This window comes from Hypanus sabinus, chromosome X1 (genome assembly GCF_030144855.1).
Source record: "Hypanus sabinus isolate sHypSab1 chromosome X1, sHypSab1.hap1, whole genome shotgun sequence".
Lineage (NCBI taxonomy): Eukaryota > Metazoa > Chordata > Chondrichthyes > Myliobatiformes > Dasyatidae > Hypanus > Hypanus sabinus.
The window spans coordinates 12,356,637-12,378,151 of NC_082738.1; the positions used below are offsets into that span (position 1 = coordinate 12,356,637).

Sequence of the window (21,515 nt, forward strand, 5' to 3'; positions counted from 1 at the left end):
ATGCATTCTACAGGGAGGACGTTCAAACCCTTTACAGAGGACACTGGGATTGAACTCAGAGCTCCGACGCCCCAAGCTGTACTAGCATTGCGCTAACAGCTTTGATACCATGGTGCATGTATTCAGTAAAGAGAGCTAATAATTGAAGGTAGTCTTGGGAATGACTGTCACTTAGTTGCTGTAAAAAGCCTATCTGAGGCAAAAAAATCTGCCCTATATCTACCTCCAGACTTGATTCTTTTTCTCAGCACGACAATAACCAATACCAGAGCACATCTGTTTAAAGTCAGTGGACGAATGTTTGTTTGGGGGGGGGGGTTGTCAGATGTAGGCTTTTTGCAGAGCGGTGAGTGCACACTGCTGGGGGTGATGGTAAAGGACATTTATGAGACTCTTAGATAGGCACATGGATGAAAGAAAATTGAAGGGTTATGAACTGTGCAGAAGGGAAGGGATTAATCATAGAGTAGGTTAGAAGTTCAGCACAACATTTTGGACCAACAGACCTGTGCTGTGTTGTACCATTTTACATTCATGAGAGATTAATGTTAGAGATCCGTATCTGGTCAGTGAATCAATATACCAACAAGTCTGTGGAAGTCTGCTTCAGGAGAACTTCCAGGAAAACAGTTTGGACTGACTTAGTACTTAGCCTGATTGGAATATTCATCCAAATGTGGATTGTTAGAAGCTGCAGCCGGATGCATCTCTTGCAGTTGTAGTCGTCAGAAACACTGGAAGTCTTCCTGCCTCATCCTGCAAGAGGAGCATTCCACTATCCAGCCTGGCATCTCTACTGTTTTAAATGAGCAAATATAAAGAAGGAAAATCAATAAATAAACTGAGGACCAGGTGGAATCTACCTACAGCTTTTCGCTTTCTCTCAGTAAAGCTTTTCCTCACTGAAGCCTTGAAGGGTTGAAGCCTCAAAATCCTCACTCTAACACTACCCACTCCAACAATGGCCACTCTGCTTACCCCTGCCTTATTTTAATTTGTTCTTGCCAATTATAGCAGCCAATTCTAACCAAACCAAGTTGTTGCTGCTGGCGACCCCCACCAATTTGTTATACTTGTATAATGCACCCTCAACTCCAATAATGATTGTTGCAAAGTCAAAGATGTGTATTCGATCCTTTATTTGCAATCAGCAGACATACAGTCTTGAAGCAATGAAACTTAAGCATACCCAAATGTAATCAAGCGGTCAAAGAAAGATGACATCTGTTGGCCCCCAGCTGCATATTGCACAGAACAAAGCATGAAGATGTAACTTATTCCCTTTGCTTTTACCACCCCCTCACTCATGTTACTTGTTACCATAATAAATGCACAACACAGAATACAATGTAGATCAAGAACAGATACATGGCTGCTACATTCCAGCCCCCTAGTTATTATACTAGAATAATTACAATGACGTGATACCAAGACACAATAGACATGAAATATCAACATTTACACAGATGTCCTATTTTGGTAAGCAGTCTATCCTGGACTGTGATCTCTGACAAACCAGGTTGTTCCTCTTGACTGCATTCAGGAAAATCTGTCTTGAGTGGCTGCGACTAAACCTCATCCAAGTTCAAAACTGAAATCCCGCTAATTGTCAGCTCTGGCCAAGGGTGGTCTTTTCAAAAACCATGGTCTCCAATCAATGGTACATTACAGTCCAACCCAGTATTGTTCTGATTGCATGGGGTCTATCATTAACATTGCAAATCACTTGCAATAGCTCCAATGCCTTAGAGACATTCACTCCTATCAGCAGCTCAATTTCTGGCAAATGAATATGCTTACGGTGAGATCATTCCTGAAAACCCCTCTGACAAGGAATGTTCCCTTTGTGGACAGGCATCCTTTCCTGCCTATAGATGTTAGGCAGTTCACAGTAGTTTACCTGTCCACAGAATTTTGGAGGGGGAGGGAGAGCAGCCAGATGACTTGGTATATATTGGTACCAATGAGATAGGAAGGAAAAGCAAAGACATCCTGAAGAGAGATTTTAGAGAGCTAGACAGAAAGCTGAGAAGCAGGACCTCTAGAGTAGTAATTTCTGGATTACTGCCAGTGCCATGTGCCAGTGAGGGTAGAAACAGGATTATTTGGCAGATAAGTGTGTTGCTGATTTTTTTTTAATGTTATCAGCCATGATTAAATGGTGAAGCAGACTTGATGGGTCCGATGGCCTAATTCTGCTCTGTCTTATGGTTTTCACTTTCTAAGCCAGCCATTTCCAATCCTGAGACAGTGTAGCTACTCACGACTTTCTCCTGACCCATGGTGCGTAAGAGAATGTGTTTCCTTTTTCCTGTCAGGTTGAGCTTGTTCATGAGGCTCACTGTACAGAGCACTGTTGTACTTCCTTGATCTAGGAAAGCAGAAGTAACCAATGTCTTGTTACCTTTCTTAGATTCACTTGTACTGGAACAATGGGAAGTTTATAATCATAATCATCAGCCCCTGTAAGGCCATTGGATTCCAGGGCATTGCTCTCTGCTCTGTTGGATTCTTTCACGGCTTGTTTCAATTCTGCACCCCATTCGTCAGAGTGAATATGAAGTGTGCTGGAATGCTTGCATGAAAGGCGCTCCCTGCAATCCTTGCTGGTGTGTCCTGTACACAAACTACCAAAGCAGACCCCATTTTCCTTTAGGAAAGCAATCTTACTGAGAGCACAAATCTAATGTACATATGGTCAACCTCACAGAACAGGCAAACCCTTTCATTAGTTCCAGGTTCAGTTCTGGCTTTACTCTCAAAGTGGCCACAGTTGTGGCAAAACTGCTTCCTTTAAACTAGAATGAAGTTGTGACTTAGTTTTGTTCATGCCTTTGCTTATAGCAGGTGATGTAGCATGCTGTATATTTCCAAATACTGGGTGTGTATTAATCTTTACTCACCTTTCAATAAAATAAACAATGTCAATGAAAGTAATTTTATGGTTGTGCCTTTCTTCCAGTTCACAGACCACTGTTCTCCATTTATCCCTAAGCATATAGGGCAATTTCTTTACAACAATCCTCATGTTAGCAGGCACGTCTAGCTCACATGTGTCCTGTACATCTTCCATGGCTTTGCAACAGCCTCTAAGAAAAAGACTAGTCTTGAAGGCCTTCACATCTTCTGATTTGAAATGCAGCCAATAAAAAGCCTTTTCCATGTAGGCCACAGCAAATTTGTGCTTATGACCGAAACGTTCTGTAGTAAAGCCTGGGCCTTTCAGTCTCCTTACTCCAGGTCGGCCCACTGGCAACTTTTGACAAGCTCTGTGGGGTAACCTCTAGTGAGCTGTTCAAGAAAATAGAGACTGTCTCCATAATTATTTGTCTTGCCTTCAATGCTAATCTTGAAAGCCCACATAAATGAATGAAGCTGCAATGGATCACCATCAGAGATTTGAATTTCTTTTAGACAGAGATACAATACATTGCTGTTGCATCACTATGCTTGTTGTATTTCCTTTTGTGTCCTTATGGCCACCAGTGAAGCATTTAGACCTTTACTATCTGAAACACGGGTGTCATCCTACCGTAAATCAGTGTTCTCAGAAGCACCTTGTGCTATTGGATATGGCACAGGTTCGAGTGACCCTTGGTGCAGGCTGAGAGTGAACAGACTGAACTACCCCTTAGGGTTCAAACTCTTGCTCAATGACATTTGCTCCTTAAATATATCCACATGGACATTAAGTATGCTGGAATTTCTTTGTTCCATGTCAACAAAGGAACTCTCACCATAGATCTGTCCTGCTAAAGCACGTTTAGCGTCCATAGCACTTGAAGACCTTACCACTTTAACTCTGGCCATCTTGCGTGCAATTTCTTCCTACAACTTAAGCAGCTTCTGGTTTCTCCGAAACTATTCCGTCTTTTCGTTCTGGTTTCTCTGAAGCTGTTCCATCTTTTCTTCCAGTGTGTGTTTATCCCTCTATTTGTTGTCTTGAGCATAACTCAGCAAAATCAGCTTCCGTTATAATGCGTACTGATGATTTATCAGGCACAGGAGATGCTCTGCAAGCAACAGAACCTGCTGCACACACATTAGATGCACTGTCTTCAGAATGTATGTCATCCTGAAAATTATCAATTATATATGTAGTCACAGCATACTCTGTGGCATTATGACTGTGGTGAACTACATTTATCTGTCTGGACACGTTCCCCCCCCCCCCCCCCGCTGACTGCTCCTGTGGCTCCTCCCACAGACCCCTGTATAAAGGCGATTGGAGGCACTGCTCCTCCCTCAGTCTCCAGGATGTTGTGTGATGGGCTCTTGCTGCTGACGGTGCTTTCTTCCAGCTAATAAAAGCCTATATCTCGCCTCACATCTCCGAGAGTTATTGATGGTGCATCAATTTTATTCACTGGAAGTTTTAAAACATGGGGAGTATTTTACATCCGGAAAAATTGGACTTGGACCCTCAAGCCCCAGAAGCAGCTCTTGCCTTTGAACTCTGGCTTGCATGCTTCCAATCATACTTGGAAGAGATTCCTGTGACTGAGCCTGCTATTATGCACAAAATCCTCCTTTCCAGAATCAGTCCGAAGGTATTCTCCCTTATCAGGAACTTGCTGACCTACCGAGGGGCACTGGACGCCCTTGAAAGACAGTACCTGCGGCCGGTGAACACCGTCTACGCAAGACATCGCTTAGCGACGCGAGTTTCTCCAAGCCCTACAGACCCTCGTGCGGGCCTGCGACTGCAGGGGACTGACGACAGAACAGCATGCGGAGCTCCTGGTACGAGACGCCTTCGTTACGGGGATCAGGTCAGTGTACATGCGCCAGCAGCTGCTGGAAAACGCCGATCTTACCTTACGCTCGGCAATCGAGCTGGCTGACATGCTGGAGGCTGCTTGGCACAACACTGATGTTGTCCAGCCGCGCGATCTCCCACCGGTCCCATGGACGCCGCAGACCACGTCACCTGCCAGCGAATCGACCACAGCTGCTGCCAGTCGCAAGTCCGCGCAGTGTTACTTCTGCGGTCTCGAAAAGCACCCCCGAAAATGCTGCCCTGCCCGAGAAGCGACCTGCTCCAGCTGCAGGAAGAAGGGCCATTTCACCAAGGTCTGTAAGTCTAAACCACGAGCAGGGTTGAGCAGCGCCGTGTGCGAGGCGTGGGGGTCGCCATCTTGGTCACCGCCATCTTGCCTGCCCGCCTCGTGCGAGGCATAGGGGTAGCCATCTTTGTCGGCACCACCTCGCCCCACCTCCAACCCACGGGTGCTTACCGGGCACCAAGACGGCGATTCAACTCTGGCCTCCATGGACCCTCGACCAAAGCACCCCACACCAGCTTGCAAGGTCAATGATGGACATCCTGGTGGAGGGGCACAGGACTAGCTGCCTGTTTGATACAGGCAGCACTGAGAGTTTTATTGACCCAGACACGGTGCAACGCTGCGGACTCGTGACACAGCCGGTAAGCCAGAGGGTCACCTTGGCTTCTGGGTCGCATTCCACAGACATCCGGGGGGGGGGGGGGTTGTGTAGCGACATTGGTGGTGCAGGGCACAGAATATCGGGACTTTGCGCTACTGGTCATGCCTCAACTGTGTGCGCCTGTGCTATTGGGGCTGGACTTCCAGAGCCACCTAAAAAGTGTGACTATGGCATATGACGGGCCCCTCCCACCACTCACTGTCAGGAATCCTCAGTTTTGTGGGACTTCGTCATATGCCCTGCTAATGACCAGACACACACACCGACCCACACATCCCACCCAGCACCATGCCGACAGCTGCGCTACTGACACCACTTGCAGCCTCTCCACCCTCAAGATCCCTCCCCCACCGCTGTTTGCCAACCTGAACCCCGACTGTAAACCTGTGGCAACTAAAAACAGGAGGTACAGCGCAGGGGACAGGGCCTTCATTCAGTCAGAGGTGCAGTGGCTGCTAAGGGAGGGGATCATTGAGCCAAGCACAAGTCCTTGGAGGGCCCAGGTGGTTGTTGTTCGGACTGGGCAGAAAAATAGGATGGTCGTGGACTACAGCCAGACCATCAATAGGTTCACGCAGCTTGACGCGTACCCCTTACCCCGCATCGCAGATATGGTCAACCAGATAGCTCAGTACAAGGTGTACTCGACAATAGATCTGAAATCCGCTTATCACCAGCTCCCCATCCACCCAGAGGATCGCCCCTACACCGCCTTTGAGGCGGGCAGCAGGCTCTATCACTTCCTGCGCGTCCCTTTCGGTGTCACGAATGGTGTCTCTGTCTTCCAAAGGGAAATGGACCAGATGGTGGACCAGTGCCAACTGAAGGCCACATTTCCCTATCTGGATAACATAACCATCTGCGGTCACGACTGGCCAGATCACAACACCAACCTCCAACGATTTTTCCAAGTGGCCAAAGCTCTGAACCTTACTTATAACAGGGACAAGTGTGTGATCAGAACCACCCGACTCGTTATCCTTGGGTATGTTGTGGAGAACGGGGTCTTTGGCCCTGATTCCGACCGTATGTGCCCCCTGTTAGAACTCCCTCTTCCCACCACCCTCAGAGCCCTCGGACGGTGCCTGGGCTTCTTTTCCTACTACACTCAATGGGTCCCTCATTACGCAGACAAGGCCCACCCCCTGGTCAAGTCTACCACATTTCCCCTCTCAGCCAAGGTCCGCGCGGCCTTCAGCCGCATTAAAGGGGACATTGCCATAGCAACGATGCATGCGGTGGACGAGACCATTCCCTTCCGAGTAGAGAGTGACGCCTCTGACTTTGCGCTGGCTGCTACCCTCAATCAGGCAGGCAGGCCAGTAGCATTCTTTTCTCGCACCCTCCAAGGCTCTGAAATTCAGCACTCCGCGGTGGAGAAAGAAGCCCAGGCCATAGTGGAGGCTGTTAGGCACTGGAGGCACTATCTCACCGGCAGAAAGTTCACCTTGCTGACCGACCAGCACTCGGTTGCGTTCATGTTCAGCAACCAACAGCGGGGCAAAATCAAAAATGATAAAATTTTGCGGTGGAGAATAGAACTCTCCACCCACAACTATGATATCCTGTACCGGCCTGGAAGGCACAATGAGCCCCCTGATGCCCTATCCCAGGGAGCGTGTGCCAGTGCCCAGTTCGACCAGCTATACGCCCTCCATGCAGATCTTTGCCACCCGGGGGTCACCTGATTTTACCATTTCATGAAAGCCCGGAACCTGCCTTACTCCCTTGAGGACATCAGGACGATGACCAGGGACTGCCAAGTCTGCGCTGAGTGCAAACTGCACTTCTACCGTCCTCAAAAGGCGCAACTTATCAAGGCCACCCATCCCTTTGAGCGACTGAGTGTTGACTTTAAGGGCCCCCTTCCGTCCACCGACCGCAATGTCTATTTTCTCAATGTTATCGACGAGTACTCACAGTTCCCCTTTGCCATTCCCTGCCCCGACACCACTGCCACGTCCATCATAAAAGCCCTGCACCAGCTCTTCACTCTGTTCGGGTATCCCTGCTATATCCACAGTGATAGAGGGTCCTCCTTTATGAGTGACGAGCTGCGCCAGTACCTGCTGGCTAGGGGCATTGCTACTAGTAGGACCATGAGCTATAATCCCCGGGGAAATGGACAGGTGGAGAGGAAGAATGCCACAGCGTGGAAGGCCACACTTTTAGCCCTTAAGTCAAAGGGGTTGTCGGTCTCTCGATGGCAGGATGTCCTCCCCGAGGCACTCCACTCCATCCGCTCTCTGTTATGTACGTCCACCAATGCCACCCCCCATGAGTGCCTCTTTTCTTTTCCCAGGAAGTCTGCCACTGGGACCACCCTACCGGCTTGGCTGGCGTCCCCAGGGCCAGTGCTGCTCCGGAAACGTGAGGAGTAATAAATACTCCCCGCTGGTCGAGAGGGTTCACCTACTACATGCGAACCCCCAGTATGCCTACGTGGTCTTACCTGATGGGCGGGAGGACACGGTCTCCGTCCGCGACCTGGCACCCGCAGGAGCAGCAGACCACTACACCGAACACTCCATGGTGACTATGAACCCTGTACCCACCGAGGTGTATACCCACCTGACACCGTGCACACCAAGCCCTACGCAGACTCCTCATGAAACTCCCATACTGGGCGCTTCGCAGACGCATGAGGGATCACTGACGCCTAGTGGGCTGACACCTCCAGTTAGGCCGGAACCAGCACAACCACTGTCTCCGGTGCAATCACCACCGGCACCTGTGCAATCACAGCCAGTGCTACATAGATCGCAGCGACAGATTCGACCACCTGATAGACTTAACCTGTAAATATACTTGTAAGAAACTTTGCCCCATGGGGACTCTCTTTTAAAACAAAGGGGGGGGTGAATGTGGTGAACTATATATACCTGTCTGGACACGCCCCCCCCCCACCGCTGACTGCTCCTGTGGCTCCTCCCACAGACCCCTGTATAAAGGCGATTGGAGGCACTGCTCCCCCCTCAGTCTCCAGGATGTTGTGTGGTGGGCTCTTGCTGCTGACTGTGCTTTCTTCCAGCTAATAAAAGCCTATCTCGACTCACGTCTCTGAGAGTTATTGATGGTGCATCAATGACTACTTCCATTTCCTCCCACCACGTGACCAACATTGCATGTTTGTTTCAGCCATTGTTGAGCCTGTGACTGTATTAATAAGTGTATCATTGTTTACCAAGTTTTCAACCTGTTTATCGTGCTTAGAGATGGGCATTAAAGTCACAGGTTATGTTGCTTAGCAACATCTGAAGAATATTTAAATCATCCAAAGGAGACTGCACTCATGAAACATCTTGCTGCTTTTCTTGTGGAAAAAAAACTTCTAATTAATGCTATTAAATCTTTAATCCTTTCAAGAATTTTATTGTAGTCCTTTCGAAAGTTGTCAATTCTAGCTGCCAAAGCTTTTCTAGTAAGTTTAATTTCTCTCTTGACTTCCAGGGTCACTGCTTTTAGCTTGACTCACATTGCATTCACAGTGCACAAACCAGACAAAACAACAGCATTCACTTAAGCATTTCAACAGAATCAAGCGTCAAACTCTCAGGCAAACACCACTATTCAGCTTACAGTCCCCAAATGAACAGGCAGTGCTGACCATTCAAAACTGTGTTCCAAACCCAAACACTCAGCATGATTACTTGCCATAAGCTGCTCCAGGCTGCGATGCTTCTAATTTTGGAGACACATCCGAATGCTGATGTTCGTTTGGTGTAACTGTTGAAAATTTTTGCAGACAGAATGTAGCAGCCAATTCTAACCAAACCAAATTGCCACTGCTGGCAACCCCCATGGTTTTATTATCCTTGTATAACATGCCTTCAGCTCCAATAATGATTGTTGCAAGGTTGAAGATGTATATTCCATCCTTTATTAGCAATTAGCAAACATGCAATCTTGAAGCAATGAAACTTAAACATATTCAAATGTAAGTTAAGCGTAATTTAGCGGTCAAGAGAAGATGTGACATCTGTCAGCCCCCAGCTGCATACTGCACAGAACAAAGCCTGAATATGTAACTTAGTCCTTTTGCTCCCCCCCCCCCCGCTCATGTGATTAGTTACCATAATAAATGCACAACGCAGAATACAATGCAGACAGTAAACAGCTGCTTGGCTCCTATACCAACCAATCTCAATTGCTGATTGACTGCTGTTCAAAACACCAAATTGCCACAAGTCAATGCCTTGTGCAGCTAATCAGCAAACCTGAGTGAGCTACGTCTTCCCACACTATGGAACTCTGATTGGCCACGGCTCCAAATTCCTGTAACGGTCTCCATGTCCATTCTCCTGTTTCTCTGTAAGGGCCCATACTTGCTAACCTTTACATTTTGACATAACTATCAAAGCTCTTAAAATTGTTTATATTATCTACTCTTCTATTTCACTTTGTCTGCATCAGTTTCTTGACCCTCGGAGTTCTAAACTGCTCCCAATCTTTGGACAGACTACAACTTCTGGTACCAAAACAGAAACTCAGTAGATCAGGCAGCATCCGTGCAAAGCAAAACAGTCAACGTTTCAGACTATGACCATTTGTCAGAACTGGGAAAGAGTGATGCAAATTAGCTTTCAGTAGTGGGGAAGGGGTGTTGTAGTTTGTGGAACAAAAGATTTCTGTGATCAGTTGGGTTGAAATGGAGACATTTACCAGCACATTCAGCTGCTTGGTCTGTGTAGTGAGTCATTACTGGTAAGGTGGTGGGACTTACTTGGCAAGCAAATTTGAATATATTGTATTACCCTATTCACTGAGCCATGGTAGTATAACGGTTAGCATGATGCTATTACTGCTTGGGGCATTGGTGTTTAATCTCAGTGTCCTCTCTGTATGTCTGTACGTCTTCCCCATGGAATGCGTGGGTTTTTCTTGAGTGATCCCGTTTCCTCCCATGGTACAATGACAAGTAGGTTAATTGGTCATTGTAAATTGTCCCACAATTAGGTTAGGGTTAAATCGGGGTTGTCATTGTTGGGGCTGGAAGTTGCCTACTCTGTGCTGTATTGCTAAATAAATAAAATTTGAAGAAAAATTGATTTAACATTGTATGGAAACTGTAAATGCTGGAAAATCTAAACAGATTGGTAGAATCTGTGGAAAGAGAAAGCAGTTCTCACTTTAAATATGGGACCTTTCATCAGACCTGGAAAAGTGAGAAGTTTTGGATTGTTTACAACAACTTGTGGGTGAAACCAAGAGGGTTTGTCTGATAGTGAAGATGTGGCAAATGGGGCCATGTACTGTGGTGGTGTGATGTGTTGCTGATGTGATTTTTGACTCATGGGCAGTGTTAATCAGGCCAGACTCTACACGGAGAGGAAGGCATGTGGTGCTTCTGATACAGACAGGGAGAAGGAGCACATTATTCCAGGATAGAGAATTTGATATTAAGAAGACTCCATCATGCTCTGCCAGCTTGCATTGGGCTGTGCTGTAACAGTCCAGGAGGCTACAGAGGGGGTGAGTGGGAGAAAGACGGGAGTAGATCTGTTCCTGCTCAGCCCATGTGTTCTAGACTTCACCACCCTCTGGGTGAAAAAGTTCTTCCTTAGATCCACTCTAAATCAATGCCCCTGAGCTGCTTTGGAGAAACAACACTACTGCTCTCTACTCTTCCTATGCTTCTTGCAACTTTGTACACCTTTATCAGGTCCCTCAACCTCCTCCACTTCAAGGGAAACAAACCCAGCAATCGCAGTCTCTCCTCGTTACTATAAAATGCTTCATTCTAAGCAACATGTTAAACCTCCTCTGCACCCGCCCTATTCTCCACACTACCACTGTAGCCTAGCCAATAGTGTACCATAACCTTCCTGCTCATATAGTCTGTGCCTCAACAATGGAGGCAGGTATCATGTATGCTGCCTCCTTCTACCTGTACTGCCACCAATCTCCATTTAAGTGGGGGGTCACCTGTTCCCATTTGAAATCGGTGAGAACCCATTGTGTTTTTTCCTGTTTTTAGCTCCAGTGCCTGTCACAGGTGAGGAAGGAGCCAAACCTCAGGCAGCTTCCACCAAGGGCAAGATGCAGGTGAGAGTCAGATATTGGCTCAGGGGCTGATCCCTCAACCCATGCCAGCAGCACCATCACCATCCAAACGTTTCTCTTCCTATTTTGTAATATTGTATTTTTTTTAAACCATCATTTCATCCGGTTCATGAAGTTCGTATTTTGTGTTGCCATTTTGAATTTTATTTACATGCAAAGGTCTTCACATCTACATCTGCAAAATCCTCAACAGCTAGGCCTCAGGCTGCTGCCCGCTCTAAGAGGGCCATTAAAGCTCCCAGTGTCAGTACCAGAAAAGCTCTTGGCCCCATCACCAGCCCAAAAAGACATCTCTCCTCGATAAACCACAGTGGCACAGGAGCTAAAGTACCTTCAGCAAAGGTAAGGACCATATCAAGGCTTTGTCCTGACACAGGTCACACAATAGCAGCCTTCTGCTAGCCAAGCAAATACCAGCTGCTCGGCTTAACTGTCTTGCACCCTGTTTGTGTCCATTGATGCACCCAGCAGATGTAGTTCTCCATTTTTATATCATCGGTCATTGCAAGTTGCTGCAGCATTATTTGGAATAACAAACATTGCAGTCTTCCAGCATGTCTGACTTATTAGTTAACAATGGAGACGACATGGCTTAGCACACCCATCCCAGCCTGTCCCTCTTCCAGTCACTGGATTACTCTTACCCATCAGATTTCACTCTCACTAAAAGCATCAAAGCACCAAATCCCTTCCGATGTTTACTGCTTCTCCCTGAAATTCTCATAATCTCTCTTCTCGTCAATATTTCACATCACCATGCCTGTCCGTCCACCCACCATGCTCTTCCCACCCCTTTCTCAAATTACTCCTCCCCTTGCCTTCATTCCTACTTTTCAGTTGTCCGTGTGTTCCTCTTGAACTCTGTAACTCCCCTCAGAGTTCTGTCATGCACCCACAAATCAATCATTGCTTTCCAACACATTGTTTCACACATCACTGTTCTTCCTCCACCACCATCACTCTTGCCCCTCGCTGTCACTCATTCCTCAGCCTTGTCCTCTTTACTTGATGTAACTCCTCACTATTACTGTCCCCCCCCCCATCAATGACCGGCTCCTTCTACCTACTGAACCACTTGTAGAGTTGTTGCTTCTCACTTCCTGCTGCACTGTCCTGCACTGTTTAGCATGGAGAACTAAAGCCATGTGCCAGAATTGTAATGTGTTTTATCTGACATGAATTTGCCTGTCTCTCAGCCTCATGACTCCATGCCAGAGGCCAGCAGGAGTCGACTGCCAGCAGCACGAGGATCAAAGACCACAGCCAGACCTCCAGCCGCTCAGAAGGAATCTGGTCAGTCACCAGATCGCCGACGGGCAGCAGGTATTCTTATTGTTCTGTGTACTGTCATCCAGACAGATTGTGGCACACGAGTACATTGACATAGAATGTATTCCGCACTCTTGTAGTTACGGTGAAACTACAGTTCAGGTAGACAAAGGAGATGATCATGAGATCAAGAGATTGTCCTTTAGCATATGAGAGGTCCCTTCAAGAGTTTGGTAAGTGTCCCTGAGCCTTGTGGTCCCTGCTGTCAAGCTTTGAAGTCATAGGGCACTTCAGTACAGAAACAGGCCCTTCAGCCATCTAGTCTGTGCCTAATCCAATCAACCTATAACTGGAGCATAGCCCTTCATACCTCTCCTATCCATCTGCTTATCCACCCTCCTCTTAAAAGTTGAAATTGAACCCACACCCACCATTTCCATTGGCAGCTCATTCCACACACTCACCACCCTCTGAATGAAGAAGTTTCCCCTCATGTTCCCTTTAAACATTTCACCTTTCACTCTTAACCCATGACTTTTAGCTGTAGTCCCACCAACTTCAGTGGAAAAAGCCTGCTTGCATTTATCCTATTTTTACCCCTCATAATTTTGTATACCTCTATCAAATCTCCTTTCATTCTCCATGTTTTAGGAATAAAGTCCTAATCTATCTTACTTTTCCCTATAAATGATGTCTTCCAGTCCCGGCAACATCCTTGTAAAGTTTCTCTGCACTCTTTCAACCTTGTTTACATCATTCCTGTAGGTAGGAGACCAAACTGCACACAATACTCCAAATTAGGCCTCACCAATGTCTTAAACATCTTCAATATAACATCCCATCTCCTGTACTTAGCACTTTGATTTATGATGGCCAGTGTGCCAAAAGCTTTCTTTACCACCCCATCTACATGTGATGCTGCTTTCAAAGAATCATGGACCTGTATTCCTAAATCACATTGTCAGTGCCCTATTGTTTACTCTATGCCCTGTCCTGATTTGTCCTCCCAGTGTGCAACACCTCACACCTGCCTGCATTAAATTCCATCAGCCATTTTTCTGCTGGTCCAGATCCCACTGCAAGCCATGATAGCCTTCCTCACTGTCCACTACACCCCCAATCTTAGTGTCATCCACAACGTTGCTGATCCAGTTTACCACATTATCATCCAGATCGTTAATATAGATAACAAACAACAATGGACCCGGTACCAATCCCTGTGGCACTCCACTAGTCACAACCATCTACGACCACTCTCTGGCTTCTCCCGTGAAGCCAATGTTTAATCCAATTTACTACCTCATCTTGAATGTCGAGCAATTGAACTTTCTTCACCAACCTCCCATGCATGACCTTGTCAAAGGTCTTGCTTAAGTCCAGGTAAATAACATCCACTGCCTTGCCTTCATCAACTTTCCTGATAACCTCCTCAAAACCCTATAAGATTTTTTAGACATGATCTACCTCACACAATGCCATGTTGACTATCCCTAATCAGTCCGTCTGTCTAAGTACTGCAATTTCTGCACTAACCTCCCGCAAGATCTGATGGAATACCTTGTCAGGCTCTGGGAATTTATCCACCCTAATTTGCCTTAAGACAAGAAGTACCTCCTCCTCTGTAATCTGGATACAGTACATGACCTCACTATTGTTTTGCTTTAGGTGTATAGGTCTGAGGACTACTACTGCCCTTCTTTATGATCATGAAATAAACTTGCTTTTGTATATTCTGCTCATAACACCTACATCAGCCAGGAGAGTGGATCACACTGTGTATGGAGTGTAATGGGTCATCAGTGGGTCACGCGCTGACATTTGGCACCGGGATTGGTCATTGAATATGGGTTAGATGAAATGTGCAGCTCTGAGTGAATCACTGAGCTGATTAGCTTTTGATTATTTTCCATCATGTTTGGTGGTTGGTTTTGAACTAAGTGAGGATGAAGTTCAGAGCTGGCTGAAGTACTTGGTGCATTCAGTGAGGGGGCAGTGTTGGGCAAGACCGTTGTCCTGTTGTTCCTAGGACATAGAACATAAAACGGTACTGCACAGGGAGGCAATTCAGCCCACAATATTGTACTGGTCTCAATGCCAATCTATACTAAATATCATCCTGCACATCATTCATATCCTTCCATTCACTTCATATTCATGTGTCTGTCTAAAAGCCTCTTCAACTCCATTGCACTGTCTGATTCTATAACTACAACTGGTAACCTGTTCCAGGCACCTACCGCTCTCAGCATTTAATCAATCCAGGTAACATCCTGGTAAACCTCTTATGTACCCTCTCTACAGTCTCCACATTCTTCCTGTGATGTGAGCAAAATTGCACACAGTACTCTCAAGTGTGGTCTGACTAAACTTGCATATGGCAACAGCATAACTTCCTTCTTTTATGCTCAACACTTTGACCAATGAAGACAGGTATGCCATACACCTTCTTTAATGCCTTATCCATTTGCATAACCACTTTCCATAAACAATGGACTTGGACCCCAAGATCATTCTGTAACTCAACACTATTAAGGGGTCTACCATTAAATGTACACTTCCTCCACAACAATGTTTCCATTTGAGCTCTGCAACACCTCACATTTGGCTGAATTAAACTCCATATGCCACTTCCTTGCCCATATCTGTAACTTACCTACATTCCGCTGTATTTTCTGATTGTCCTTTACACTGTCTACAATCCACCAACCTTGGTGTCATCCATTAATTTGCTAACCCACCCGTTTATATTTTCGTCCAAACCATTGATAGATGTCACAAACAACAGAGGTCCATTCCTTGTGGAACACCACTGGTCACGGATCTCCAACTAGAATAAGAACCTTCCACCCCGACTCTCTGTCTTTTGTGGGCATGCCAGTTCTAAATCCAAACTTGCCATTCATCCTGGAACCCATGCATCTTTATCTTTTGGTCATGAGGGATCTCATCAAATGTATTACTAAAGTCCATGTAGATAATGTCCACTGTCTTACCCTCATGAAGCTCCTTTGTCACATCTTTGAAACCTTTTGTGCTATCTTTATATTCTACAAGTGCCCAATCTGATTTTGCCCTTGCTTCCTTTTTCTTCCAGACTAATTCCTCTCGGATGTTTGTTCTTGATTCTCAGGGGACTCTCCAGCCAAGCCGGGTGGTGGTGGGAGTGGATGCAGCAGCCCAGGAGCTCCCGGGACCCCAAGCAGCCGCTCACGTACTCCCTCACAGCCATCCTCTGGCTCAGCTAAGGAAGTAAAGAAGGTGGCTGTTGTACGTACTCCCCCAAAGTCCCCAGCTGCTTCCAAGGCACGTCTGGCTACTGTTTCTGCACCAATGCCTGACCTGAAAAACATCAAGTCAAAGATTGGATCTACAGATAATATTAAACACACCCCTGGTGGGGGCAAGGTAACTGGCCAGGGCTCACTTTTATTATGGACTAAACCAGGCTCTCTGACCTTCTGTGCAAACAAAAAGAGAACAGCATCTTACCAAACCTAAAGACAGATTTAACAATGCCCCTAATGGTTTGTCTGAAGTGGAACAGGACTGGAAAGCAGAGAGGTTATGTTAAATGTATTCTGAATGGAAAGCCAGACTCCTCTGCAGAATCGTGACCTTTACTGCTGTCCAGATTTTTAAGAGAGGTGGAGAGTTCCAGCAAACAAATCCATAATATAAAGTAGAAATTACAAAGTAGGACCTCTAAGGTCATAATCTCAGGATTACTCACAGTGCCACGTGACAACAGCATAAGAAATCAGAAGATAGGATTGTTGAATGTGTGACCAGTGGGCTGTTGTAGGGGAAAGCTCTATAAGATTGGTTAGACATGACCTACCATGCACGAAGCCATACTGACTATCCTTAATCAGTCCCTGTCTATCCAAATACTCACATTTGGTCCCTTAGAATACCTTCCAATAACTTCCCCACTACTGATGTCAGGCTCACTGGCCTATAATTTCCTGGATTATTCTTAGAGCCTTTCTTAAACAGAAGAACAACATTGGCTGTCCTCCAATCCTCCAGTTCTCCAAAACCTCACCCATTTTAAATACCTCTGCTAGGGTCCCTGCAATTTTTTCACCAGCCTCCTGTAGGGTCAGAGGGAACACCTTGTCCACCCCTGGAGATTTGTCCACCCTGATTTGCCTCAGGATAGCAAACACCTCCTCCTCTGTAATCTGTATAGGGTCAGTGACCTTGCTGCTGCTTTGCCTCATGTCTATAAACTCTGTGCGTCCATCTCCTGAGTAAATACTGATGCAAAAAATCCATTTAAAATCTCCCCTATCTCTTCTGACTCCATGCATGAATTACCATTCTGGACTTCCAGGGGACCAATTTTGTCCCTTACTATCCTTTTGTTCTTAACATATTCGTAGAAGCCCTTAGGATTCTCCTTCACCTTGTCTGCTAGGGCACCCTCATACTTTCTTTAAGCCCTCCTGATATCCTCCTTCAGTGTTCTCTTACATTTCTTATACTCCTCAAGTACCTCTTTTTCCTACCTGCGTTGCACCTCCTTTTTCTTAACCAGAACTCAATATCTCTCATCCCTACACATGTTATCCTTACCTTTTATTCTGACAGGAACATACAGGCTTTGTACTCTCAAAGTTTCACTTTGAAGGCTTCCCATTTATTAAGTACACCTTTGCCAGAAAACAACCAGTCCGAATCCACACTTGCCAGATCCTTTCTGATACCATCACAATTGGCTTTTCTCAAACTTAGAATCTCAACCCGTGGACCAGACCTATCTTTTTGATATTTGAAACTAGTGGCATTGTGATCACTAGATATAAAGCGTTCCCCTATACAAACGTTTGTCACCTGCCTTGTCTCATTCCCTAACAAGAGATCTAATATCACAAGCTCTCCAGTTGGAACTTCTAAGTACTAATTAAGGCAACTTTCCTGAACACATTTGACAAACTCTTTCTCATCCAGCCTTTTTACAGTATGGGAGTCCCAGTCAATAGGTGGAAAGTTAAAATCACCTACTGTAACAACCTTAAGTTTCTTGCAACAGTCTGCAATCTCTTTACAAATTTGATCCTCTAAATCTTGTGGACTGTTGGGTGGTCTGTAATATAGTCCCATTAACATGGTCATACCTTTTTTAATTCCTCAGTTCTACCCATAATGCCTCACTACACGAGTTCTCCAGTATGTCCAGACTGAGCACTGCCGTGACATCTTCCCTGACTGGTAATGCCACCCCTCCCCCTTTAATCCCTCCTGCTCTGTCACATCTAAAGTAACAGAACCCCAGAACATTGAGCTGCCAGTCCTGTCTCTCCTGCAACCAAGTCTCACTAATGGCTACAATGTCATAATTCCACATGTTGATCCATGCCCTAAGCTCACCCGCCTTTCCTACAATACTCTTTGCATTGAAATATACGCAGCTCAGAACATTAGTCCCACCATGCTCAACCTTTCGATTCCTGATTTTGCATGTAGCCTTAATAACATCTTTCCCCACAGCCTTTCCACTATCTGTTCATGTGCTCTGGTTCTCATCCCCCTGCAACTCTAGTTTTAAACTCCCTTCTATACAGCACTAGCAAACTCGCCCTCTAGGATATTCGTGTCCCCTCCTGTTCTGGTCTGAACCGTCCCGTCTGTACAGGAACCACCTTCCCTGGAAGAGAGCCCAATGATCCAAAAATCTAAAGGCCTCCCTCCTGCGCCATCTCCTCGTGCGTTAAATTGTATGATCTTCCTATTTCTGACCTCACTAGCACGTGGCACGGATAGCACTCCTGAGACCACAACCCTGAAGGTCCTGTCCTTTAACTTAGAACCTAGCTCTCTGAACTTACTTTGCAGGACCTTGTCACCCCTCCTACCTGTGTCATTGGTACCTACATGGACCATGACACTTCCACATGATTTCTGTGGATGCATTCTGAGATATCCCTGACTTGGCACCCAGGAGGCAACATACCATCCATGTATCTCATTCTCGCCCACAGAACTTCCTTTCTATTCCCATAGCCATTGGATCCCCTATCACTACAGTTTGCCTGGTCTCCCCACTTCCCTTCTGAGCCACAGAGCCAGACTTAGTGCCTAAAACCTGGTTGCTGTGGCTTTCCTCTGCTAGGTCAATTCCCCTAAAACAGTATCCAAAGTGATATACCTGTTGTTGAGAGGAATGGTCACAGGGGTACTCTGCACTGGCTGTTTAACCCCTTTCTCCTTCTTGATGGTCACTCATTACCTGTGTCCTGCACCTTGTGTGTAACTAATCCCTGTATTGACTGGTGTTCATCCAGTTCCAGCTTCAACTCCTTAACACTGTCTGTTAGAATATGCAGATGGGTACACTACTTGTAAGTGTAGTTGTCAGGGACACTGGAGGTCCCCCTGCCTTTCCACATCCCACAAGAGGAATATTCCACTATCCTGCCTGGCATCTCTGCTGCGCTAAATGTGCAATAAGACAGAAAGAATAAATAACAAACAAACCCTCCCCTCGCCAAAGTCTCAATGAGCCAAAGCCTTGACTCCCCACTCTAACACTGGCCTAGTCACACAATGCTTACTCCAATTAAAACTAATTTCTTATCATTGGACCTTGCCAAGTGTCTTAATTATGCGCAATCCAATGTCTCCTCAGGAACTATGGCGCGCAAAATATGCAGACTGCCCCTTCTCTCTCCCCCCTCCCCAATTCTTTTAAACGCTTTCTCCCTCTCTGCAACTGAATGTCTCCTCAGGAACTGTAACGCGCAAAATGTGCTGACTGCCCCTGCTTGCTACTTTCAAACTATCTCCCTCTATGCAATCCAATGTTTCCTTGGAACTGGTGCGCAAAAATGTGCTGACTGCCACTTCTCTCTCTTCCACCTCCCCCCCCCCCCAATTCTTTTAAACTCTTTCTCGCTCTACACAATCCAATGTCTCCTCAGAAACTGGTGCGCAAAAATGTGGTGAATGTTCCTCTCACTTATTTTAAACTTTTTCCTTCCTCTACTCAATCCAGTGTCTCCTCGGGAACTGTAGCGCGCAAATTGTGCCGGCTGCACTCGCTCGCTCGCTTTTAAATTCTCTCCTTCTACGCAATCCAGTGCCTCCTCATGAATTGTGATGTGCAAAATGTGCTGACTGTCTCTTCCCCCCCCCCCCCCAACTACTTTTAAACTCTCTTCTTCTACACAATACAATGTCTCATCGGGAACTGGGAACTGTGGTACGCAAAATAATCTGGCTAACGCCTTCGTTTCTTTCCAACTCTCTCCTGCGCAATCCAATGTCACCTCGAGAGACGTGACGCGCAAAATGTGCCGTCTGCCCTCTCACGCTTGCTTTTTAAACTCTTTCTCCCTCAAAATATCTCATAGGGAACGGTGGTGCGCAAAATATGCCGACTGCACTCGTTGGCTTCTTTTAAACTCTCTCCCTCTACGCAATGCAGTGTCTCCTCGGGAACCGTGGTGCGCAAAATGTGCCGACTGCACTCGCTGACTTTTAAGCTCTCTCTCCCTCTACGCAATGCAGTGTCTTCTCGGAAACGGTGGTGTGCAAAATGTGCCGACTACTTTTAAACTCTCTCTCCCCCTACGCAATGCAATGTCGGGAACGGTGGTGCGCAAAACGTGCCAACGGACCTCGCACGCTTGCTTTCAAATTCTCTCTCCCTCTACGCAAACCAGTGTTTCCACGGGAACCGCGCAAAATGTGCTGACTGCCACCGCTCGCTACTTTTAAACTCTCTCTCGCTCTCTCTCCGCAATCCAATGTCTCCTCGACATGAGGGTGCGCAAAATGTGCTGACGCCTTCCTTTTAATCTCTCTCTCCCCTACCCCCCCCCCCCCGCCAATCCAATGCCTACTTGGGAATTGTGGCATGCAAGATCTGCCGACTGCCCTCGCACGCTTGCTTATAAAGACTCTCTCCCTCTGTGCAATCCAATGTCGCTTCGGAACTGATGCGCAAAATGTGCCGACTGCCATCGCATGCTTCTTTTGAACTCTTTCTCCCTCTGCGCAATCCAGTGTTTCCTCAGAAACCGAGGCGCGCAAAATGTGCTGACTGCCCTCGCCTGCTTCTTTTAAACCCTTTCCACTTGCGCAATCCAGTGTTTCATTGAGAACTGTGACGCGCAAAATGTGCCGACTGCCCCGTTCACTTTTAAATTCTCTCAAGCTCTACGCAATGCAATGGCTCTTTTGGGAACTATGGCGCCCAAAACGGGTGCAAAGAACACATTTGTTTACAAGAACAAATACAATACCAGAAACGTCTATTTTAGTACAAAGTGATCAGTGATCAGAATTGCTAATCACTTCTAGTGATTAGGGCTTTGCTAGTTGGTCTAAGAACCAAATGGTCAAAGGGAAGTAACTATTCTTGAACCTGGTCTTGTAGGACTTCAGGTTTCTGTATTGCCTGCCCAGTGATAGCCATGAGAAGATGGCATTGCCCAGATGGTGGGGATCTTTGACAGATGTTGCTTTCTTGAGGCTTTGCCTCCAATAGATAATACCAGTGATTGGGATGAATGTGCCTATGATGCATCAGGCAGTCCATTATTCTCTGTACTTCTTTCATTCCTGTGAATTTGAATTGTCAACTTGACCATAAGCTAACCAGAAAGGATACTTTCAGCAGTACATCTGCAAAAGTTTTATCTTTATTTGTCGATACAGCATGGAGTAGGCCCTTCTGGCCCTTTCAGCCATGCAGCCCCAGCAACCCCACAAACTTAATTTAACCCTAA

General features: G+C 46.4%; 1 protein-coding gene across 1 annotated transcript in view; it reads left to right on the forward strand.

Annotated features, from left to right (window-relative positions):
* The window catches only part of LOC132384993 (microtubule-associated protein tau-like), a 38,718-nt gene that overhangs the window by 10,198 nt on the left and 7,005 nt on the right, over positions 1-21,515 (forward strand). Inside the window, exons 4-7 of the mRNA XM_059956718.1 lie at positions 11,426-11,493; positions 11,671-11,853; positions 12,708-12,834; positions 15,911-16,185. Of these exons, the coding sequence (XP_059812701.1) occupies positions 11,426-11,493; positions 11,671-11,853; positions 12,708-12,834; positions 15,911-16,185 (653 nt within the window). The remainder of the gene's footprint in view (positions 1-11,425; positions 11,494-11,670; positions 11,854-12,707; positions 12,835-15,910; positions 16,186-21,515) is intronic.